At 42.6% G+C, this 22306-nt stretch overlaps 7 protein-coding genes and 2 non-coding genes across 10 annotated transcripts; 4 read left to right on the forward strand and 5 right to left on the reverse strand.

Moving 5' to 3' along the window:
- Window positions 1–307: 307 nt before the first annotated feature.
- LOC6577766 (reticulon-4-interacting protein 1 homolog, mitochondrial) lies at window positions 308–1855 on the reverse strand. Its single transcript, XM_002003671.4, has 3 exons — window positions 1208–1855; window positions 542–1147; window positions 308–476 (listed from the first exon to the last, which is right to left on the reverse strand). The coding sequence occupies exons 1-3, from the start codon at window positions 1721–1723 to the stop codon at window positions 363–365; spliced, it is 1236 nt and encodes a 411-aa protein (XP_002003707.2). The 5' UTR covers window positions 1724–1855; the 3' UTR covers window positions 308–362.
- Window positions 1856–2233: 378 nt separating this feature from the next.
- LOC6577767 (phospholipase A-2-activating protein) lies at window positions 2234–5063 on the forward strand. Its single transcript, XM_002003672.4, has 5 exons — window positions 2234–2501; window positions 2573–3439; window positions 3502–3891; window positions 3960–4199; window positions 4270–5063. Exons 1-5 carry the CDS (start codon window positions 2341–2343, stop codon window positions 4979–4981), a joined length of 2370 nt encoding a protein of 789 aa, XP_002003708.2. The 5' UTR covers window positions 2234–2340; the 3' UTR covers window positions 4982–5063.
- LOC6577768 (male-enhanced antigen 1) lies at window positions 5004–5721 on the reverse strand. The gene is made up of 2 exons (XM_002003673.4): window positions 5309–5721; window positions 5004–5253 (listed from the first exon to the last, which is right to left on the reverse strand). Exons 1-2 carry the CDS (start codon window positions 5675–5677, stop codon window positions 5080–5082), a joined length of 543 nt encoding a protein of 180 aa, XP_002003709.1. The 5' UTR covers window positions 5678–5721; the 3' UTR covers window positions 5004–5079.
- A 298-nt stretch (window positions 5722–6019) lies between these two features.
- LOC6577769 (integrator complex subunit 14) lies at window positions 6020–7898 on the reverse strand. Its single transcript, XM_002003674.4, has one exon. It carries the CDS (start codon window positions 7823–7825, stop codon window positions 6080–6082), a length of 1746 nt encoding a protein of 581 aa, XP_002003710.1. The 5' UTR covers window positions 7826–7898; the 3' UTR covers window positions 6020–6079.
- Window positions 7899–8458: 560 nt separating this feature from the next.
- On the forward strand, window positions 8459–13919 carry LOC6577770. Its single transcript, XM_002003675.4, has 5 exons — window positions 8459–8638; window positions 9359–9504; window positions 12034–12253; window positions 12323–12911; window positions 12969–13919. The coding sequence occupies exons 2-5, from the start codon at window positions 9410–9412 to the stop codon at window positions 13745–13747; spliced, it is 1683 nt and encodes a 560-aa protein (XP_002003711.2). The 5' UTR covers window positions 8459–8638; window positions 9359–9409; the 3' UTR covers window positions 13748–13919.
- LOC6577771 (dehydrodolichyl diphosphate synthase complex subunit nus1) lies at window positions 13831–15444 on the reverse strand. Its single transcript, XM_002003676.4, has 3 exons — window positions 15315–15444; window positions 14629–15251; window positions 13831–14449 (listed from the first exon to the last, which is right to left on the reverse strand). Exons 2-3 carry the CDS (start codon window positions 15118–15120, stop codon window positions 14108–14110), a joined length of 834 nt encoding a protein of 277 aa, XP_002003712.1. The 5' UTR covers window positions 15121–15251; window positions 15315–15444; the 3' UTR covers window positions 13831–14107.
- Window positions 15445–15955: 511 nt separating this feature from the next.
- On the forward strand, window positions 15956–22279 carry LOC6577772 (abhydrolase domain-containing protein 2). 2 transcript variants are annotated; one of them, XM_002003677.4, is made up of 6 exons: window positions 15956–16241; window positions 16291–16668; window positions 20176–20345; window positions 20409–20763; window positions 20833–21182; window positions 21605–22279. In XM_002003677.4, the coding sequence occupies exons 2-6, from the start codon at window positions 16514–16516 to the stop codon at window positions 21772–21774; spliced, it is 1200 nt and encodes a 399-aa protein (XP_002003713.1). In that variant the 5' UTR covers window positions 15956–16241; window positions 16291–16513; the 3' UTR covers window positions 21775–22279. The 2 variants fall into 2 exon arrangements, with proteins under 2 accessions (XP_002003713.1, XP_032584747.1); XM_032728856.2 differs by having other exon boundaries at window positions 16318–16668.
- On the reverse strand, window positions 19905–19975 carry Trnag-gcc. Its single transcript has one exon. It is a non-coding gene; the product is annotated as a tRNA-Gly (tRNA).
- Window positions 21406–21487, forward strand: Trnas-aga. The gene has a single exon. It is a non-coding gene; the product is annotated as a tRNA-Ser (tRNA).
- Window positions 22280–22306: the final 27 nt, after the last annotated feature.

Here is a 22306-nt window from a genome sequence, read left to right on the forward strand (position 1 = left end):
AATCAAAGCATTTGAAGTCGATATAAGTAAATATCTTCACGTTGCTTAGCTTTTTTACCTATGATGCCATTTTGTTTGAATATTTTTTAATTTTGCAATTCTCGCCTCATATTTACATTTTCCAATTCATTTTCTGTTTATTAAATACGTAAATGTGCAATTTGCAAGCGAGCTAACCAATTGGGCTCTGCAGGCCGGCCGATAAACTAAACTGAGGAAATCGAGTGCATAGAGACTATCGATAGCTTTATAGTAACCGCTGCGAAACTGTTGAGTAATGTTAATTCAATTATGCAAACTAGCAACATTTTAAAGAATTTCATAGCTTTATTTTACTTGTTTAACAAATTAATTATCACCCATCACTCAGACTGTAGTTTGACCACAATTTTACCACGCATATGACCGCACTTGAGTCGCTCGAAAGCCTTCGGCATATCCTTGAAATCAAAAGTGCTATCGATTTGCGGTATTAGCTGTAAACAAATAATCGAATTTTAAATTATATTAATGAATAAATAGAAAATAAATAATAGCTCACCTTGCCCCGTTCTACCAGTCCACTGAGAAACTCAATGCCATGCGCCGCCGGATAAAAGTAGCCCCACTTGACCACTCCTCCGCGCTGCGTGGCTGTCTTCATGTTGGTCTGCACCAGATCCGATACGTTCTGCAGTGCGCCCAGGCACAGACCCTTCTTGTCAATGTTGGCCAGCAGCGGGGAGCTGAATGTGATGTACTGTCGAAAGTCGTACTGCGACTCGGCTGCGGCCTGTCCGCCCTGACCGGCGCAGTCCAGGACTATATCGTAGGGCGCATAGGTACAGAGCTGCTCCATGGCGTCCGGCTTAGTGTAGTCCACCACGCAGTCGGCGCCCAGTTGACGCACCATTTCCACAGCATTCTCACTGCATGTGGCCAGCACTTGGGCGCCTTGCGACTTCAGCATTTGTATGGCCAGGGAGCCGACACTTCCGCTGCCACCAAGCACCAAGACGCGTTTGTTTGCTCCGCCGCCAGCCGAGGTAGTGGCACCGCAAGGACCACCCAGTCCGCCGGTGATATACATGCCCGACCAGGCCGTCAGGCCAGCATAGAGCACGCTGCTCGCCTCGCTATCGTCCAGGAGTTTTGGAGCAGGTGCGAGCTAAAAGCGATTGACGGGGCTTACTTTCAGTTATACTTATAAATGAAGCGGGATGCTTACACAGGATGCCGGCACCACAACGTATTCAGCGTGTGCTCCATTGCTATTTGGTATGGGCACCACGCCCCATACCCGTGTCCCCAGCTGCAGCTGTTCATGGCGTACACCCATGCCTTTCTGCACCAGCTCGCCGCAGAATTCGCGGCCAAGCGTCAAGGGGAATTCGATGTCATCGTTGGCCTGGCAGCGAAACTGATTGAGCAGTGTCGATCCGTATCCGCCGAGCATGGCCAGATCAATGGGATTCACTGCTGTGGTGCGGACTCGCACCAGGCACTCGTCAGAACTGCGAATTTGAGGCAACTTCAACTTGTCGGACAGCTGCAGCTCCTCGATGCCGCCATAATTGTGCAGCTGCCAGCCGCTCATCTTCATGGAGAGCCTGGCCGACGGCGGCGGCGACTGTGGAGGATCTGTTGGTTCACATTGGGAAGCTGTTGCTGCAAATTGCCGACGACCTGGGAATAAACGGGGCAGCACGCCGAAGCGCTTGACAGTTGCGCTGGCTGCCTGCATTACTATGAAATACCACTTATATATTTGTATATTATATAGTCGGTTTTGTTTGTTTTTCAAGTTCTTCTACAATGTTTTATGTAAAACTACGGCATGCTAACGTAAACAGAGCCAATACATAAGTGTGAAAGGAATAGTATGCTGCTTAGCAGAACTTATCGAGCAAAATGTTAACACTTAAAATTGTAATAGGCATAGCAGGGAAATTTTATAAATAGTATTCATATTATTTAACCGTAAATTAATTGAGAGAGAAAAAAATTAATTAAAAATAATTCTATTAAATATTTCAAATTTCTATGTAATTTGTCTATAGCTGCTAATTATAATTTTTTTAAAATTCAAATGTGTATTAGTGATGGTAATGAGGAAAATATTAACAAAAAATCTATTAAAGTGACAAACTGTAAGCAAGGCATGGTTTAGCATGTCAATTAATTTAAACAAAATGCCATATCATATATTCTTACAAATATCCCGTTGTATCTGCACTGCATACAAAGCACAAATCACTCAATGTTAAATGTTATCGATAGACAGTTACTCCCACCTCTACACCAAATATTATTAGCAAAAAACGCCGACAAAAAAAGAGCAAAGTCAGTAGCAGTGCAAAAATGGAGCCCACTTTGGATCATTACAAGATTAGCTGCGAGCTGCTGGGCCACAGCTTGGATGTGCGCGCCGTTGCTGCCGGTGGCAATGCAGAGGGCGCTGGTCAGATTATCGTGTCCGGCTCGCGGGACAAAAGTACAAAACTCTGGAAGCCGATCAGCGGGTTCGTAGCTAGACAAAGATAATGCAATTAAAAATCTTCTAGTTGGATTCTTAAATATCTTGCAATCGCAGCAACGAGTACATCGAGAGCGTCACCCTGCAGGACCACAAGAATTTCATATCCTACATCTGTTACCTGGAGTCCGAGCAGTGGATCTGCACGGCCAGCAACGATGCCACCATTTGTGTCTATCAGCACGATGCCTTCGTGCCGCTGATCACCCTGAAGGGCCACGAATCGACTGTGTGCGCCCTGGCCGGCGGCCTCCAGGCGCGGAGCATCATCAGCGGCAGTTGGGACAAAACGGCGCGCGTCTGGCTCATCAGCGAAACGGGCGATGTCACATTTGTGACGCTCCAGGGTCACGAGGCGGCCGTCTGGGCCGTGGCCACAGAGTCTGCCCAGCAGAAGTATATCACCGGCGGCGCCGACAAGTGCATCTACTACTGGAATGCTCGAGGCGAGAAGCTGCGCCTGCTCAAAGGCCACACGGACTGCGTGCGTGGCCTCATCCCACTGCCCGCCAATTCGCTACTCTCGTGCGGCAACGATGCCGTGCTCCGTTTCTGGAACGAGGACGGCGAATGTGTGCGGGAGCTGAACGGCCACACCAACTACATCTATGCGATGGCTCGCAACCAGGCGCTGGGGGAGCACATTGTCGTCTCCTGCGGCGAGGACAGCACGCTGCGCATGTGGAATGTGATTACCGGCGACCAGCTGGGCGCGCCCATCCTGCATCCGGCTATTTCGGTGTGGTCCGTGGCCTGTCTGCGCAATGGGGACATTGTGACCGGCTGCAGCGATGGCGTTGTGCGTGTCTTCAGCCAGGATCCCGCGCGCCAGGCGACCGAAAGTGTTCGTGCCAGCTTCGAGATGGCGGTGAGCACGCACAAGGCACAGCTCAGCGAGGACATTGGCGGTGTCAAGAAGACGGAGTAAGTGCACCTAGGACTATGTCCAAAATACTTGTATACTTATTTGAGTTTCCCTTTTTCAGCCTGCCCGGGCCGGAGGCTTTGCTGTCCAATGGTACGCGGGAGGGCCAAACGAAAATGGTGCGTCATGTGGATGGCTCGGTCAAGTGCTACTCCTGGGAGCTGGGCAAATGGTCTCTGGTGGGCGATGTGACCGGTGCCACGGGCGGCACTCAGGAAACCTCCGGCAAGAAGCTGCACGAGGGCAAGGAGTACGATTATGTGTTCAACGTGGATATCTCCGACACGGAGCCGCCCATCAAGTTGCCTTACAATCGCGGCGAGGATCCCTGGCAGGCGGCTCAACAGTTCATCCATCGCAATAATCTACCCCAGGCCTATCTCGATCAGGTGGCCAATTTCATAGTCAAGAATTCCGAAAGTGCGCCCGTCGTCGCGACCCAGAGCACGGCGTAAATAACTCATTTAATATCTACTTCAATATGTCGATAAATATCGATTGTTCTTATTACATTCACAGCGGATATCAGGATCCTTTCACGGGCGGCTCACGGTATGTGCCCGGCTCGAGCAGCAGCAATGTCGGCGGCAGTGGCAATATGGATCCCTTCACCGGCTCTTCCAGCTACTCCACTAGCAGCAGCCAGAGGCCATCCAACATCGATGTCAATTTCGTGAGCGCCAGCGACAAACACTTCCCCGTGAGCACCTATCGCACCTTCGACACATGTGACGCCAACAAGGTGCTGGAGAAAATGAAGTAAGGGAGAGTATGTGCTCCTCTATCTCCTCCAGCATATGCTAATCCGTTGCCCATCCCTTTTTTACAGAGAGTTCAACAATAAGCTGACCAGTGCCGAGGGCAAGGTGGGCGATGAGCTGTTGCTCGCGGTCATACGATTGACAGATAAATCCCCCGAGGTGGATCCCACAGCACTCGAGGCGCTGCTGCTGCTGCTCAAGTGGCCCCCTGGCATGCTCTTTCCAGTGCTGGACGTGGTGCGTTTGGCCGTGCGCCACGAAGCAATTTTCAGTCTGCTCCACAATAGTCACAACTTTTTGAGCAGCGTCATTCCGCAACTGAGCGGTGCAGCGGCCAATCAGCTGATGGTCTGTCGCTGCCTGGCCAACGCTTTGACCCATCGCAGTGGTCGACAGCAGCTGGAGACGCAGCTGCCGCACATCGTGGAGCTCGTTAGCGGCATACGCGCGGGCAGCCCCAATTTGCAAATTGCGATTGCGACGTTCTACCTGAATCTGACCATTTCGCAGACGCTCAGTGTCGCCCAGTCGGAGGTATGTCATGTGGTCACCTCGGGCCTGCTGGAGCTGCTTAAGTGGGCCAAGGATCTGGAGGCCTGGTATCGCGCCATGCAGGCCATTGGCAATCTCACCACAACGCCCTGCGGCCAGGAGGTCATCGCCCTGGTGGTCTCCGTCGATCATGTGATGGACAAGTTGCGCGAGCTGACGAACACACCACAGGACGAGAACTTTGCCAAGGTCAACATGGTGGGACAGGCGCTTCTCGCCGTATTCTAAGATCTCTGGATCCTGGCGTGCATTTATTTTAAAATTTTTATATATTCGGGAGTCAAATTCAATAAATATTTATGTATATGTGTGTGTGGGGGAATGTATTAATCAGCTGATGTCTTGGGCAGCTGCCCAGCACCGGTTTCCGTTCCAGGCGCTGCTCTGCGCGTTTGAATCCGCTCCAGCAATTCGTGCTTCCAGCGCTCCTCAGGCACACCTTTGGCCCAGTCAGGCACTGTTATGTTGGGCAACGTTATCTTGGCCATGGCCTTGAGTATCTGTGGGAAATCACGGTTGAATTTCTCATAGTTCCCATTCAATGCCATCCATTACCTGCTCTGTGCGTGCTTTGTCTAGCTCCATTTGCAGCTCCTGCGGCCGTGGCTCGTTCCAGACTTGCCGCTCGATTTCTGCATCGGCACTTTCAATGGCTGGCATATTCGGATCACCGTGTGTCACCTCCGCTGTCATCAAGTCGATGTCCTCATCAGGTGTCTCGGCTGCTGCACCTGACTCCCTGACTGCGGCATCGTTGGGCATTGCGCCCGCTTCGTCAGCGTCGGTTGCAAGCGGCTGATAGCCATCATACGCGTCCGAATCCGCGCTGTCATCGCTCTGTTCGCCAATGTGTGGATGCTCAATTGGGGGCGCTTGAAAAGTATGATCCTCTCCGGGATCTGTGGGTAATTCAGGACCGCCCATTGTGGATGCAAATGAAGAATAATAAACAACAATAATCGATAACGATTAGTGAATAGGTCACAGTGCTGTGAAATGTCAAACAGCAGAGTAGACGTTTTAAATCAACTAACTCACTGTTTACTCAACTGTTAACAGGTTACGCATAGAAATAAACCATACAGACACTAATAATATACATATATAAGATATATAGACTCTTGTTGGTGATAAGGATCTGCCAAACAGTCGTTATTTCAATTAACATAGCAAACAAGCAAATCGATAGGTCGATAAAAAGCATTGAATTGCCACGATTTATAAAGAGCCGTTACATCTGTTAACAGAGCAAAGCAAAAGTAAGGATTCATAAAAGAAATTATATTTTTAATATGTTTATTAATATTAAAAGAATTAGCATAGATTCTAGTACAAATAACCGCCTTGAGCTGGCGCTGGAGCCGTTGTGGTATCAGCAGCCGTTGCCTTCTGCAATGGGACAATTGTGGATTTGATGTCGCGATTCGATGTCTTGCGTAGCTCTGTGGCCGCATGCTGCAGTTGCAAGGTGCACTCGGTGCTAACGCCATTCAGTGTCAGCTGTGTGGTCTCCTTTTCCAGCAGCAGCGCCAACGCCTCAAGCAGCTCCACAAAGCCCAGGGCCAGAGCAGCGCGCCGAATGCGATTGAGCTCCTTGTAGAAATGCTGGGTCTTGTCGGGCATTTTCTTGGCATGGCGCAGCACCTTCTGCACGTCAGATTGGAGGCTAGCCTGTCGTATCCAAACGACGCTGCTTTGCGAATACGAACGCCGCTCCGCCCGCACCGGAAAGCTGGCCGTTTCGCCGGGCGCCAGGTCCGAGGGAAAACCCAGCAGCTCAAGGTCACCCAGCCAGGGTATCACATGGGAGCCCGGCGGCAGTATGTTGAGCATGAAGTTGGACCTCTTCTTCAGGTCGGTGTAGGAGTACATAAAGCCGTACCACTTCTCGCCCAGCAGCACCAGGGCGGCCATATTCTCCTGTTTGAGAGCGCCATGGAGCAGCACGCAGAGATTGTCCTTTTGCTGCTCCGTCTGGGGCTGGCTGTGCTTGAGTACCACACTGACGTCCGCATCGTCGCCGCTCTCCTCGGCCTCCTTGGTGTCCTTCATATAGAAGTCGCGTATGTCCTGCTCCAGTTTCTCCAGCTCATAGTGCGGATTGCTTACGTCGAGCGTTAGCTTCGGCGGCTTGGCCACCGACGCCAATCCACCTGAGCGTCTCGTCGGCTTCTCTCGCTCCACCTTGGGCAGCACCCAGTGCCGGCTCAGGGTGGCCGGTGAGCCGATATCCGACAGGGCCAGGAAGCCGCACACATCGATGCGTTGATCGATGTGCCGAATCGTGGGATCTCCGCCGTAGGGCGCGCTCTGCTCGTACGGCATCGGTGGTGGCCAGAGCAGCACGGGACCCTCCAGGCGGAAGTAGTGGCCGCACTTCAGCGTCACCTCCGTCAACTTGTAGCTGCACTCGCACATTCGCTCGATGAGCTCGAATAGGGCGGTGCGGCCCAGTTCGCTTTTGTGGCTGCAGCCAGTGCTGGCGTCGCCCGTCTCCATGTTCTTCACCGGCTTCGTCATGAACAGCTGACCCTTTAGGCCGGCGGCGTCCAGCAGCTGTTGGTGCAGTGCCACGCCACGCGTGAAATAGAGGTCGCTGTGCACGCCCAGACAGATGAAGTTCAGATTGTAGGTGGCCAATGCCTTGAGCCAGGCGTATTCCGGTTCGGCATCTTTGCCCGCATATGCATCCAGGAAGCCGGCAATCGATGTGCTGCCAAAGCCCGGGCCGCAGTCCGTGAACACCACCAGCTGCAGTAGATTCTGAGTGCCCCAGGTGGCCATGAGATTGACGGACGTCTTTAGCATGGTCAACAGACAGGCCTTGTCCAGGGGCTCGATTTTCTTGATTGCCTGCCGAATTTGATCGTAGTCGCGCGTAAAATCCACCTTCAGTTCACAAACTGTGGTGTACAGGACCAAAGCTACGTGTTCGAGTTTTCCCGATGCGGTCAGGTTGTCCAGCAAGTGTTGGATGCCCTTCAGGGCTAGCGACTGGTACGTGTGGTCGTTGCGCCCTGGCACAGGACGCAACATGGATAGCGATGTATCCAAAGCAATTATTGTTGGCATTTTTCCCAACGTTGACAGAGCAATAAATACGTTTGATTGGCAATATAAACAAATGCCGGCAACAGCTGATTTTCATAAATTATCGATATCTGTCGCTGTGCTATAAACATCGAGCAAACTTCGCAGTACAACTATCGATAAAAAATTGACTAAACTGCTTTGTATTTGTAGCATGATTTGCATTTACAGAATGGCGCCAAAGTAGATATTCAAATATCAATTGAACTGTCGTCAAGATTTGATCAAAATGTTGCAGAATTGCAGTGAATATGCGAGCAGTCACACAATTATATTAAATGTATATTTATTTGAATTTTATTGGCTTGAGTATTGCCGCCGCAGCAAATTAATCAGCCTCATGATTGATATGCATTGAATAGTTTTGTATTAAAACAAATTGAATTTTGATTCAATTGCACTTCCTACGTATGCCATGCTGTGCAGTTCGACTTAGGATGCGGGAAGCTATAAACGCAACTTTATGCTCTTCACTGTCAGGCTGCGCTCTTTTAATTACATTTAATTAGAAACATCTGAGCACGATCACTCACTCTCGCTCACCCTCTCCAACCAACCAGCATCGGCGCTGAGCAACGAAATTATCAGACGGAACTCTATGTGCCAGGCGCCAGCATCTTCTGCTCATTCAGTGTGCGCTGCTCGTGCAGTGAGGACGTTGTCAGCTCCAGCAAATAGTAAAAATTCTAGTTAAATTTCCCAGTGAAGTGCAACCGAAACAGTGGTCTTGAGACTTGGAGAGCTGCTCAGCTCCGCTATAATAATAACCCTATCGCTACTCTCCAACTGATACAAGTGTGTATTTATAAGAGTTATATATATATATATATACATATATTATTGCATGAATATATTATATTTTTAATTCAATAACATTGCCCAGCAGCACATGTACTCGATTCTATATAATATATACTATATATATACTGAAGTGTTCTATCTTAGCATTCACAATTTATCAACCTTTAACCCAATTCGTTAATGCGATAAGGACATATGATTTTTTGTTTTATTTCATTTTAAGCCAAAGACATAAACAAATTGATATATTTGTGTATATAAATATTGATGTGTGTAATTATACATTTATACAATGTCCAGATCGTGCTCATTAAATCATTTCACTTACATATATCTGACCCAATTTCCTGCTTGCATTTTACTACCGTCCACAAAATGCAATCAACGGAAAACTGGTGCATGCTTGGTATGAAAGAAATGCGTCTTATTCTTGGCTAATTTTATAGCGCTCTATATGCAGAGCTCCAGATCTCAATATAAACAATGCAAAGATAGACATAGCAACGAGGAACTAATTGGCGCTGCATTCTGCATTGTTTAAACAATTTGCCTTGTCATAAATGTGCCAATGTTTACAGCTGCACAAATTTTTCAATAAACGAATGCATTGCCATACAAACTATGAATTTATTTCAATTTTTAATTATACACATATTTACTATATATATATATATATATGTATTCTCTTTTTGTTTTCAATTTACACGGATCAAGCACTTCAACCCAATTCGGATTTGCATAGCCGCAGCTAATTGGAGATCGAAAATGGCAACTGCAAACCATCCATCAATTGCTTTAGTATTTCTAGCTCTAATTGGTCTCAGCCTATGGCCGATGCATGCCGAAGCATCACCCGTCACGTAAGTACAGCATATCCAACGTTATTTAAATTAGCAATCGATCACGTACGTATACTGAGTATACAGTATGAATATGATCTATAATATCCTATCTTGCAGACATTCTAATACAAGACAAAAAAACTTTAAATTTGCATACTTCAAATATATTTAGAATATAATATCTATTGCTAATTAATACAAAAGAAAGAGGTTGTTTTTTTTTTTTTTTTTTTTTTTTTTTTTTTTTTAATACATTAATTTTGAATATAATTCTTCATTATATACATGTTCATTTGTAGTGTGACTGAACGATAAATTTTATGAAATAAACTCAATATTTTTTAAATAATCTGAATCGAATAATTTTATGTTCAATATTTAAAAATCTTCTTGATGAAATTTTAAAAATTCTTAAATGTTACAAATTAAAAATACTTTTAAAAATTGAGTAATTGTTCAAACAATTTTACTCTAATACAATCTTTAAGTACTGTAGATATATGTATATATTATGTATAGTTCGAGCTTTCAAGTTTTTTCATACTTATCATTTTTTATACATTTTTGTAAATATATATTACATTTGATACGATTTCTCAAATTAAGACCTTAATATTATTCTTTTTTGATTAATTTCTTGTGTTACATTTTTAAAATATTGAAAGGCCTTTCGCGTATGAAAATAAATCTTTTATAATACTTACATATATATCGAAAAACAATGAGACATTGCAACATTTTAGAATGTATCTGAATTTTTCGAGCTCTTTAGCTACTCTTTCTGAATTCAAAGACATCTTATTTGAACTGAAATCAGTTTGACACATGTCAAACACTCGCACGCACTTTGGCTCAGATTTTCGGAACGAAGCGTGAAATATAATGCAGTAGAGAACTGAAATTGAAATGTTTCTTTGCGAAATGTGGTAGATATCAAATGGGGCGCCAGGACGTTCACAGTTCTCGGATGTAAACACAACAACCAATGCCTAATGCCAGAGATCCAGACCCGGGTGCCATATGCTGGGCATGCATAGGGCAACGCCTTCGACAGAGCTCTCAGCTCCCCCCAAAACTAATGACTATTGCCTTCAAAGAAACAGAGTGAGAGAGAGAGAGAGAGAGAGAGGCAGAGAGAGAGAGAGAGGGAGATGGAGATGTGGCACTGTCTGTCTGTTCCGGCTGTTTGTTTATTTATTTTTGGCCCACACTTCATGCAAATGGCCTGCGGAATGGGAATGGGAATGGGAATGGGATGGGATGGGATAGGGTAATGGGAATGGGCAGCGACAGGGAAACTTGCGGCACATATGTTGCCTATCGGGGCGCATGGCACTCGCTGCTTGGCACTTGGAACTCTTGCTGCTCTGCATATCTATCAGCATAAATGCATTTCACACACACACACACACACACATCCATACATGCACACAATATGCAACGCATCTAAAAGGGTTTCTGACCCTGAGACAGTGCCGAGCTGTAGATTATTAGCAGGCAGGGTGGGCCATGCATGTTTATGAGAATTGATCTCGATCTTTACAAGTCATTTATGGCGATTGCAGACGTGCCCAGGCACAGGCCCAGTCGCCGTCCCAGTTCCATCAGCATTTACAGCTGTCGATGACTCTGCCATAAAAACGGCCCATGTCTTCCTCATGATTGACACAAGAATTTTCTGCTTCTCAGCTTACATTCGGAATGTAATGTTGAACACAAAAAATAATTGTCAAATAAAATTTCATTCAATGTTTCAAGTTAGATTTTCCTCTTTGAATTTATTAAATTTGATTGCAAAGATAAACATTTATACATTCTTTTTACATTATTGTTATAAATTTTATATATTCAAAAATTATTGAAACTTTTTTAAATTAATAATTTTATTACTTATCTACACAAAAAAAAAAAAAAAAAAAACATGAAACGAAATGATATATGTATATTTTTATGTATATATTTTCATAAATAAATTTTAATTACTTAACGAAGAAAATGCAAAAAATTTAAAAGGTTCAAATTTTAACTTGAATTTCATAGTATTTATTTACAAAATATATAAAGTATTATATTTAAATTGTACATATATAAATTATATATTCATAATAGTATATGTATATTATACATATAAGTATTTTTCCGCTTTTTTTAAAGCAAACTAAATTTTTTTTCAAAGCAAATTTAAATGAAGTAACATTTTTAACCCATACTGAATAAAATAAAATATCAGTTTATTATTATTATTTATTTGTTTTCGAAGACCAGAAATATATATAAAAATACAATTTTACATTTTAAACTAATTTTTACACAAAATTTACAAAAGATTTTTAAAATTTCGACATTACATTTTTCAATATCTATTCACAAGCTTGAAAAAAGATGTTTAAATGCGTAATAATTTACATTAGATGTTATTATAATTTATTATTTAATAAATTAAATTACTTAATATGTAGTTTTAAATGCTTAAAAAGATCAGAAATTATGAAGAGTGTTTTGCCACATTTATTACAATATCTTCTTCTTCTCCCATTGACGTTCCAGCAATGAAGACTTAAGTGGAACCCTAAAATCCCTGATCTATTCGTATAATCAGCTGGACAACAAACTGGAGCGACATGAGCATCGAGAGCGTGCACTGGGTGAGCTCTTGAAGAAGGCAATGCAGGCGCTGCAGAAGGGTCAGCGGAGCCTGGAGCCGATGAGCGGGATATTCGGGCGACTGGACGAGCGGGTCAGTCAGATAGAGACCATGTTGATCACAGTGAGTGGATTCATATTATCGATAGCGTTAGTCAATGTTATTATTACAGTTATTATTATTATTGTGCAGCAAGAGGAGAAGTATAATACGGAAACGGACAAACTCAATCGGGCCATGGAGCACATGTTCCAATGGATGCGAGAGAACGACGAATGCTTCAAGAACCCGCCAGGTGGACCCAAGGCAATTGCTCCGCCAGCACCGGCCCCCGCCTCCGCACTGCCCGATGCATTTGTGAAGGAACAACAGCAAATCAATAAGCAGCTGCTCGACGAGCTTAAGCAGCTCAGGACGAGCGTGACCCAGCTGCTGGACAACAGCAAACAGGCCGCCCAACAGACCCAGCAGGGCTTCGAGCGCATGCCCAAGTCCGCTGAGCTGCTGAGCCAGATCGAGGCCAAGCTGCAGCAGCACAGCGCCGCGGCTGCCGTCACCACAGTGGCTCCGCCCAAGAATGATGAGCTCGAGCTGAAGCTTCTGGAACGTCTGGGTCAACTGAGCACTCAAGTGGCGGAGCTGCGCAATGCCACAGCACAGGCGCCAGCTGCTCCCCAGGGTCTCAGTGAGAAGGATCGCACCTATATGCAAGAGCTTAACAATGAGACGCTCAATGCTTTGACGGCTCTGAAGACCGAATCGCTGCTGGGTCAGCAAACAGGTGAGTGGAAAGGAAAGACATCAACTTCTTTTCTATCTATTCCCGTTCCATGTGCAGCACTGCGTCAGACCACGGAGCACATGCAGCAGACGGAGGCGAACATCCAGGGTGATCTGAAGCAATTGTCGGGCGACTTGACGCTGCTCAATCAGCTCTACAAGGGCATCAATGCCAGCCATAGCAAGCTGAACGATGGCTTCGATGCTCTGGGTAAGTTCAACAACATCATGATGACCAACTCGGAGGTGGTGCTGGACACCCAGCGCAAGGTCGAGTTCGGCACGCTGCAGATTGTTCAGAAGGTGAGTCTGCTGCTGGAGCAGCAGGTGGCGGAGCTGACGGGCCTGGTGAAGGCGCGCTTCAACGAGCTGAACGACACGCTGGTGGAGACGCAGGAGGAGTCCAATCGTAATATCAGCGGACTGCTGGACACGGCTCTGTCGCAGGTGTGGCATCGCATCGAGATCATGAGCTCCGAAATTGGCCAAAGCCGCGAGATGCTCGGCCTGATGCAGGCCGGCCACGATGGCTATGTGAACAGCACGTTCAGCACAATGATGGGCCTGAGCAGCAAGGTGGAGGAGACTAAGAAGCATATGATCGACATGGACGACAATCTGAACTATCTGCTGGGCAAACTGTCCCTCATGTCCAGTGAGTTTGCCAACATCAAGAAGGGTCTGGCCGACTCCCTGATGGACTTGCGCAGCTCCTTTCAATTGATACACGAGCGCATGCCCAACAGTGCCGGGCCGCACAACATCGAGAAGAATAAGTATCTGACCGATGTGAATCTGTTGTCGAAGCGACACGCCCAGCCCGAGCCCAGCATGTAGAGCTGCAGGATGCGTCCAGGCACCAACATATACATATATACAATAAAAGCCTAACACTAGCCTCTAAGTAATCGAACTTACAATTAAAATACATAAAATATTTATGCAAAACTCAAATTAACATGCTTCATGTGTAAATCTCTGCAAATACATTTCGTTTATGAATAACAAACAATAGCAAACAAAAATTCATGTATATCTATATATATATATATTTATATATATAGAGGTATATATGATGTGTGTGTGTGTGTCTTTTCACTTTTTGCTTAAGTTTACAATTTGCAGGCGATCAACTTAATCTATTGTACATCGAATATTATCATAAAGTAACTTATTCAGAACATAAGAAGCAACATATTATTTCCCCCAACGTTGCTCACAGCGCGCATACTTGTACAGCACTTGGGCAAAGGATTTGGCATCGAAGTAACTGCCGCTGCGATGCGTATGGAACTCGGTGAAGCGCACATGCCACGGCAGCAGGCCGTATGTGCACGTCTGCCTGGAGAACACAATGCCCAGCTCTGGCTCCGGTACGGCGTAGCCCAGCCTCTTGTTCAACATGCCATTGATGCCATTGGTTAGCTTTTGGCGCTCCTCCAGCATCGCTTGCACTTGGACGCTTTTGCGGCTCTCGTACAGCTCACGGCAGACATCGGCAATTAGCGCATGGCCATCGGCTCTACTAATTTGATACACCTGCAATTTAACAATTCAAAAGATAAGAAATATACACTTTCAAAACTGATTAGGCGTTTTCACGGGAATACTAGATACAAGTGAAGTTATCTTTCCAGCAAAATGAATGAACGCTTATTGAGGAACAGCTCAAATAACCATTGATAACGCCCTTATCAGTTGCTTTAACCCTAACTTACCTGTAGTTGCTTCTCATGTGCACCGTTGCTGGCATAGCCATTGCTAGTGCCGTTTTGGTTCATCTTATGGCCATTCTGTATGACTTTTTGTTCCTTAGCTTGTGACGATGATGGCCACTGGTAGCACCTTTTGCTCTTTTCATCCAGTTGACAGAAGAGCGACAGATCCACATAGCCATTGCCCTGGGTGCGCGTATCGTAGACACTTAAATAGGGTATGCCAACAATCTGAGCGTAGCTGAAAATGCGCTTAAGCATTGCCACATCCACATAACAATCATCCGGGCCCACAACTAACACCAGATGTTTCGGCAATTTCTCCAGCCCGCGTAGTGCGCTGTCTAGAAACGCTCGCTGATCACATTGCCAGAAGTCATATGACCTGCTGGCTAGGGCGTGTAATCGCAGCCAAAGCTGTTGCAGCAGATCAAAGGCGGCAATGCATATTATCAGGAGATGGCCAAGCAATTGGCATACGAATTGCATCATCATTTTGGTGCGGTTGGAATGGTAATTGTTAGTTTATATTTATGCTTAAGTCGTGTTATTGAGGTGCCGGGCAACGGTGCTCCTGTTGCTTGCGTTGTTGCCGTGTTGTTGCTGCAGCTGTTCCCGCTCATAACCTTCAAATAGAGACGTAGACATTGAATTTGTATTTAGCCTAACAATATTGCTTAGCCACTTACGTATGTTAAGCCGCAAATGGTCTAATTGTGCTGCTAAGAAGCAACATAACTTGAACTCTAGTTTTTCATTACCCCTTTTGGCGCACGCACATATCTACACAAATACGTGTTCTAAGTTGGATGAATCGCAGCTATCGATGCGCATCGATGTATCGCCGACAGTATCTACGAACTATTATCGATATGTGATTATTGTATGCAGCTGCATTTCATCGCTCTTTTTGCCTTAACGGCTTTTTAAATAAATATTTATTGCTCTAATAAAAAAAAAATTGATTATTCTCAGCAGACATAAACATACGGTTTTACCGAAGTCTTAAAGCTCTGTATTTAAATTAGGATAATGTGGACTATAGAACACTATAGAGCAAATTGTAAAGACGAATCATATTTTATATTTGAATACAGCGACTAATTATTTTTTTTTCTGAAATGGTATAAATAAATACATTTTTGTTAAATACATATCAAAATGTTTTCTTGTGAACCAAAATTTTTGAAAACAGCTAAGGAAATTATTGTTCAATTTTAAAACCAAAATATCTTTTCTCGTATTTAATACAGCCTGAGTGTACAAAACGCACTAAAAATAGACAAATATATTGTAGTGCCATTTTGAGTAAAGCAGAACATGTATACCTAAACATCAGTTGGTTAAAAACAGTGCCAGACGTTTGAAGACTGTTGTGTGAGCATTAGTGCATAGTTGGCGTTAACGAAAATTGTATTGTGTTCGATTGAAAGTGTAAATAAATAAAAGATTTTATAAGTGCAGTTTTTTCAACTCTTGCATCCAGCATAGCGAATTTATAATAATAGCGGCGATTGCCGCATTGAATGTGACACTGTCTATGTGTGTGTTTGTGTAAATCGCAAATATTTTACAGTTGCAGTCCGCCCAACCAGCTGCAAACGAAAAGAAACATAGTAAGCATTTTATCTACAGCACAATTGGAAAAAATCATAATTTGAAAAGTATTTCATATGCCGCACTTATTGTTAGGAAACCCAGAAATTTGAAACAGTCAGTGTGCAGTAAATAGTTGAGTAGCAACCGTAACAACCCACAGAAGCAACAACTGCAACTGCAACTGCAAGGTTTAAGGACACAAGAAAATCCTTGACGTCGCAAGCGACCACCCACAGGTGCGGAGCAACGAAACTCAAGAAAAAGAGCAGAAAAAGGAAAAAGAAGAAAGATGTCTACTGCCTTCTTAACGCTTGTCGCCGTTATCGTGTGCATTCTATTCCGCATCCTAAATGTCCATAGCCAGCCCTTGAGGCCGAGCGTGTGGTGCCTCGACGAGCAGTTTCTCGATTGTTTGTACAAAATTGCGCCGGTGCTGCGCGAACCGTAAGTATAGATACATAGATATTCAACATATGATTTTCAGCAAATAATAATAATACAGTGAGCGAAAAAGTATTCTCACACAATATCGATGTGCAGACCCCATGCAATTACTTTTCTGTTTTGCCTCAAACAAATTTTACACATACACATGTAGATGCATACATACTCGTGTGTGTATGCTGTGTTTGCGTGTTTTGCGCCGCGCCTTGCGCTTCAGCTCAGCTGATTTAAATGTATGTGGCATCTATGCTACAGCCACGGTAAAATGTTAGTTAACAGCGCGCAATCAAGTGGAATTTGCTAGAAATCAAAATTCGAGATTGTAGTGCAAAAATGAAGTAGCGAAAATTGAATTAGTACAATCTTTAATTGTCCCATGACATACTCTTTTTGCTTTTCTCTTTAATTTACGCAATATTCAGTAATTTATGAAATTCACCTACGAATCTGTTGTGTTTCGAATTTGAATTTTTAATTTACTTAGATTTGTTATTTATATTTCGAGTTAGTAATATTATTAAATAATAGGTTTGTTAAGTCCTATATTGTTCTTAAATTCTCTGAAATATTCAATTAAATTAGAATGAGATGATGTTTAATGACTTAGTCTCATTAGCATTGATGTTCAGTTATAAGCAGGTGTCATTCACTTTCCGCTAGCAATTTGTAACTGCATAATTGCAGCAATTTAAATCACTTGCAAGCAAAACCTTAATGTGCATTTTACATATATGCATATAGATTACCGCGTCACATGCATAAAGTTCAAGTAATCGACAGCAGCTGCCCCGGCGAATGAATCATTAGCCTCTATTCACATCAAACTTTTATTTTCGTGTTTGTTTTGTTTCTGTGATTATCAAATATGCAATAATGAGTCAATTAAATTAAATGGTTGATTAATCTTGCTTGTTCGCATAATTTTCATTCAAGTGCATAAAGAGATAGTATATATTTAGAACCGTTAAATTGCCATAGGTAAATTTTTCATTTTAACAATTCTTACTTATCGACACATGGCTATCATATCTATATCAAAGTAAACAACAATAGTTTTTATATATTTCATATATGTATATACATATGTATCTGTGTATATGAATTTTTACAAAAAGTACCTTTTGTGGTTTTAGTCATAGGTGAGTGCTGAGCTAACTATAATAATAATAAAGCTATATGAAATGCATATTTGACATGTGTATAGGTTTACTAAAACTACACAATAATTATATTGTAGATATGAGGTATTTAAACATTGTCGCTATAAAGTACCATTCAATAAATTGATATAATCACAATCTATTGTATTATAATAATATAATTGTACGCATAAATGTTATTAACAGTGTACTAATATTTTTTTCGCAACAGTATCGATCCTGGAAAATGTTCTCTCTGTATTCATACAGACATACATACATTCATACATATGTATGTATATGTGCGCCTTCTTTTGACTTTCGATTCAGATTAGAGAATTTTAAGCAGCTCTGCGTCTTCTTCATTTTTCCATTCTGTCTGCCTTTGGTCAAACGGCGATAAGCGAACGGTGCAAAGAGTAAAACATAATTACGCAGTTCAGTTTTAAGCGAAGCGAATATCGCCTAGCAACATCTTCGCCTAGTAAGTAGCTTTCAATAGACTTTCAATTTATTGGGTGTGGGACGCTCGGGAATAAAAGCAATACCAAGCCGGGGGCCTCTACTATAGCCAGTGCTTTACTCTATTATAAGTTTGTTTTAATTTCATACTCTCCCTAACCTCTAAGTAAATAAATAATAGGAATACACACAAACAGCCATACACGCATGCATATGTGTGTATCTACACATAAATGTTCACACATTCATACATAAAGATATGTGAAGACAACAAGGTAAAAGGGGCATACAAATTAATGATATGCCAGCTAATGCCCTGTAGCTAGTTTCTAGAATAGAACAGCAAACAACATATAAACTTCGATTGAGTGCTAATTTGTTCGATGGGCACATATACAGATGCATATGACAGTATATTGATGTATATGTTCCTGTTATATATGTGACATATATACGATAATTATATACCCCATATCTAGTGACATATCTATGGGGTATCAATGAAACCGGCAAAACTTTTCCACTCTCTTTTGCCGGCTGGCGATATTGTTTGGCTACCTGTTTGTGATTTGGTTTTGGCGCATTGCCCAGTCGGTCTTCCACTGTTGTTTGACAACAAAGATTACGTAAGCGTATTGAACGCGAACGGTTAGCCACTTATCATTATCCTCAGCAACAGCATTTGCAATCGCCCTCTCTCTCTTAGTCTTTATCTTTCTTTTCTTCTCTGCGCCAAATACTGCTTCCACACGCGCCGAGGTTACATAGCTTTTGTTTTTGTTTTGAAAGCTCATTCTGTTTTTTTTTTTTGCTTGAAAAAGGGGTGCAAAATTTATGAATGAGTCATATGCGTACACACATACACATATGCATTTATGCATGTATATAAATAGAGCTACATTTATATACAACTTCATACATGTACATGTGTATGTATGTATTTATCTGTATAGTTTTCGCTGTTGTCATTCGCTTGCCTTCGTAATATTTTGCTCATCGCTCATTTTAGTAATAAAAGAAAAAAATTGTATAAAAATGTTAAGCTTGAGTTAGCTGGGAATTTTGGCAGCTGTTTTGTTAGTTCAACGTTTTATTATACCCCAGACAGTCTGTCCCCATTAAAATACTTTAATATTTAATAACAATTGATCAAGTAATTATACTATAAGCTTTGTTAATATGTATATAATTTACAGATTAGGAATTCACATACAGACAGCAAATTACCTCCAAATTTGTGAATATATCCTTCAATAATTTGACCCAAACCTAAGCGCAACAACTTTTTATTGATAGTAATTGAAAAGGGGAAAGCGTTTAAAACCAGACAACTGACAATAGGAGAGAGTGACACAGAGCAGTGGTGCACGTTTTTTGAACGCCTGACAGCAATGGCGCTGATTTTGCAGCTCAATTGAGTTCAATTAATTCTAACAGCTGCTTTGTACGCCCGTTTGACACATTTTCGCATTGGTGTGCTTCTGCTAAATGATTGTTGTCTTTTATTGCATTAACTATGTTTATACATATGTGCTATTTGTCATTTAATTTTCGGCTACTGTCAAGATAGTTACTTATGTACATATATACAAAAAAAAAATAGAAAAAGTTAAAAAATAATTGAAAAAAGTGGTTTGCATCGGCCGGGAATCGAACCCGGGCCGCCCGCGTGGCAGGCGAGCATTCTACCACTGAACCACCGATGCTTGTGAGTGCTGGGGAACAAGCAGTCAACTTTATGCGCTCACACGCAGCTGTTTGCGTAGTGCCGCTCTTAACATTATTACTGCTGTTAAAGTGCAACAGTTTGTTGCTGTTAAGTTAGTCATATTTATATTTGAAATGAATTAACAGCTGTTTATCTTAAATATTTTTTTATATCATGCAATTATTATACAATTTGCAGCTATGTTCCACCACGTCTATGGGGATTCAGCGGTCATGTTCAGACCGTATTGCATAGCATTGTCGGCCGTGTACGTTGCCCGTGGCCTCTGGGTGAGCGCGTTTATCTCTCGCTCCAGGATGGATCCACCTTAACTTATGATCTGTATCAGCCACTAAAGGAGCAGGAAGGTAGGCAGTTCAATTTAGCTGCTATGGGCGACAATGATTAAATCTCTATCTCTCCCATTTTAGATGATATTACAGTGGCTATTTGTCCGGGAATAGCGAATAGTTCCGAATCGGTTTATATTCGCACCTTTGTGCACCTGGCCCAGTGCAACGGTTATCGCTGTGCCGTTATGAATCACATTGGCGCCCTGCGCACCGTGCAGGTGACCTCTACACGCATCTTTACCTATGGCCACACAGACGATTTCGCTGCCATGGTAGAGCATCTGCATCAGAAGTACCAGCATAGCCGCATTGTTGCCGTTGGCTTCAGCCTGGGCGGCAATCTGGTCACCAAGTACATGGGTGAAATGCAAAAGGAAAAACCCAATAGTGTCATTGGCGGCATTTCCATTTGCCAGGGCTACAATGCTGTCGAGTGAGCAAACGATTTTCTACTTCATGGTCTTGAATCGTTTACTAATTTGAATTTTGTTGTTATCTCAAGGGGTACCAAGTGGCTGCTGAACTGGCAAAACTTCCGTCGTTTCTACTTGTATATCATGACTGAGAATGTGAAGAGCATCATTTTGCGACATCGTCATGTGCTGTTGTCGGATGAGGTGAAGGCACGTCATAATCTCAACGAACGAGATATTATAGCGGCTGCAACATTGCCGGAACTAGATGAGGCATATACACGACGCGTCTACAATTTTGCATCGACACAGGAATTATACAAGTGGAGCTCCTCTCTTTTCTATTTTGACAACATTGAGAAACCAATGATTTATATAAATGCCAAAGATGATCCCCTGGTGCCGGTTGATTTATTGCATCCAATTAAGGAGTATGCTAGTAAGTGAAACTAAATTCACAATTAATTTTTAATTTTCATCAGAAACATATTTGAATTGGTCGAATCAGAAGTTAACATTTATGTTAGGTGACATAATCTTTTATCGTAACGTTATACCGGTTTTCTGTTACCGTAACAGTACGTTATTTGATGAAAATGTTAATACAACACAAATGCTTTAACAGTGATACAAATAGTCACATTGCAATACTTCAGACAGAAGCAGCCGTGGCCGAGCGGTTAAGGCGTCTGACTAGAAATCAGATTCCCTCTGGGAGCGTAGGTTCGAATCCTACCGGCTGCGAGAGATTTGAATCCATTTTTTTTTTATTTTAAATAAATTTGTATTTTATTTACTTTTATAATAATAATAATAATTTATATTTGTATACTAACTGCAATAATTTTTTTTTCTATACAGCAACTCGTCAAAAGTCAGCATACGTAGAGGTAGCACATGGTGGTCACCTTGGATTCTATGAGGGTGGCTTTCTATATCCAAATCCGGTTACTTGGCTGGATCGCACGCTGGTTGCAATGGTTGGCTCTCTGGTCATGATGCATGCGGGTGGAAGCAAAGTGGCGCCATAGACAGTCGAATTGTGTACACTCCTGTCAAAATTATGAATGCCGCAGAACTATAAAATGCTTTTTATTTTTTGCCAAAATTTCATGTTGCTGTCGAACTAAGTCTTATACAAAAGTAAAACACAATGCATATTAAATCATTATCATATTTGATGTAACAAACGGACATTTATATCTAATGTAAACTTTAAAAAGTGCATTTAAAACAGAGTATTGCATGTAGTGGATTACGTTTAATTTTCTAATTTTTAAACGAATTTTATGCAACAACATCAACAAATGATGTAAAAAGCGAAATGATTTAGTTTTAGATTCGAACTAATTGTCTATAGAATAGTTAGTAACGCACATTCCATGTACTTATTCGTAAGAGAATCCTAATTTAAAAAGCTTTAAACGTTATTTATGAAACAAACATGTAAACAAACGAAACGAAAGAAACAAGATGCATGGATGAAACAGAAATAAGTAAAGCAAAAATAAATTGTATTTCCCTGGCCGAAACGTATAAGCGAATTGCCTTATTGTAGATTTT

The sequence above is a fragment of the Drosophila mojavensis genome, unplaced genomic scaffold (assembly GCF_018153725.1).
Source record: "Drosophila mojavensis isolate 15081-1352.22 unplaced genomic scaffold, ASM1815372v1 contig_49, whole genome shotgun sequence".
Lineage (NCBI taxonomy): Eukaryota > Metazoa > Arthropoda > Insecta > Diptera > Drosophilidae > Drosophila > Drosophila mojavensis.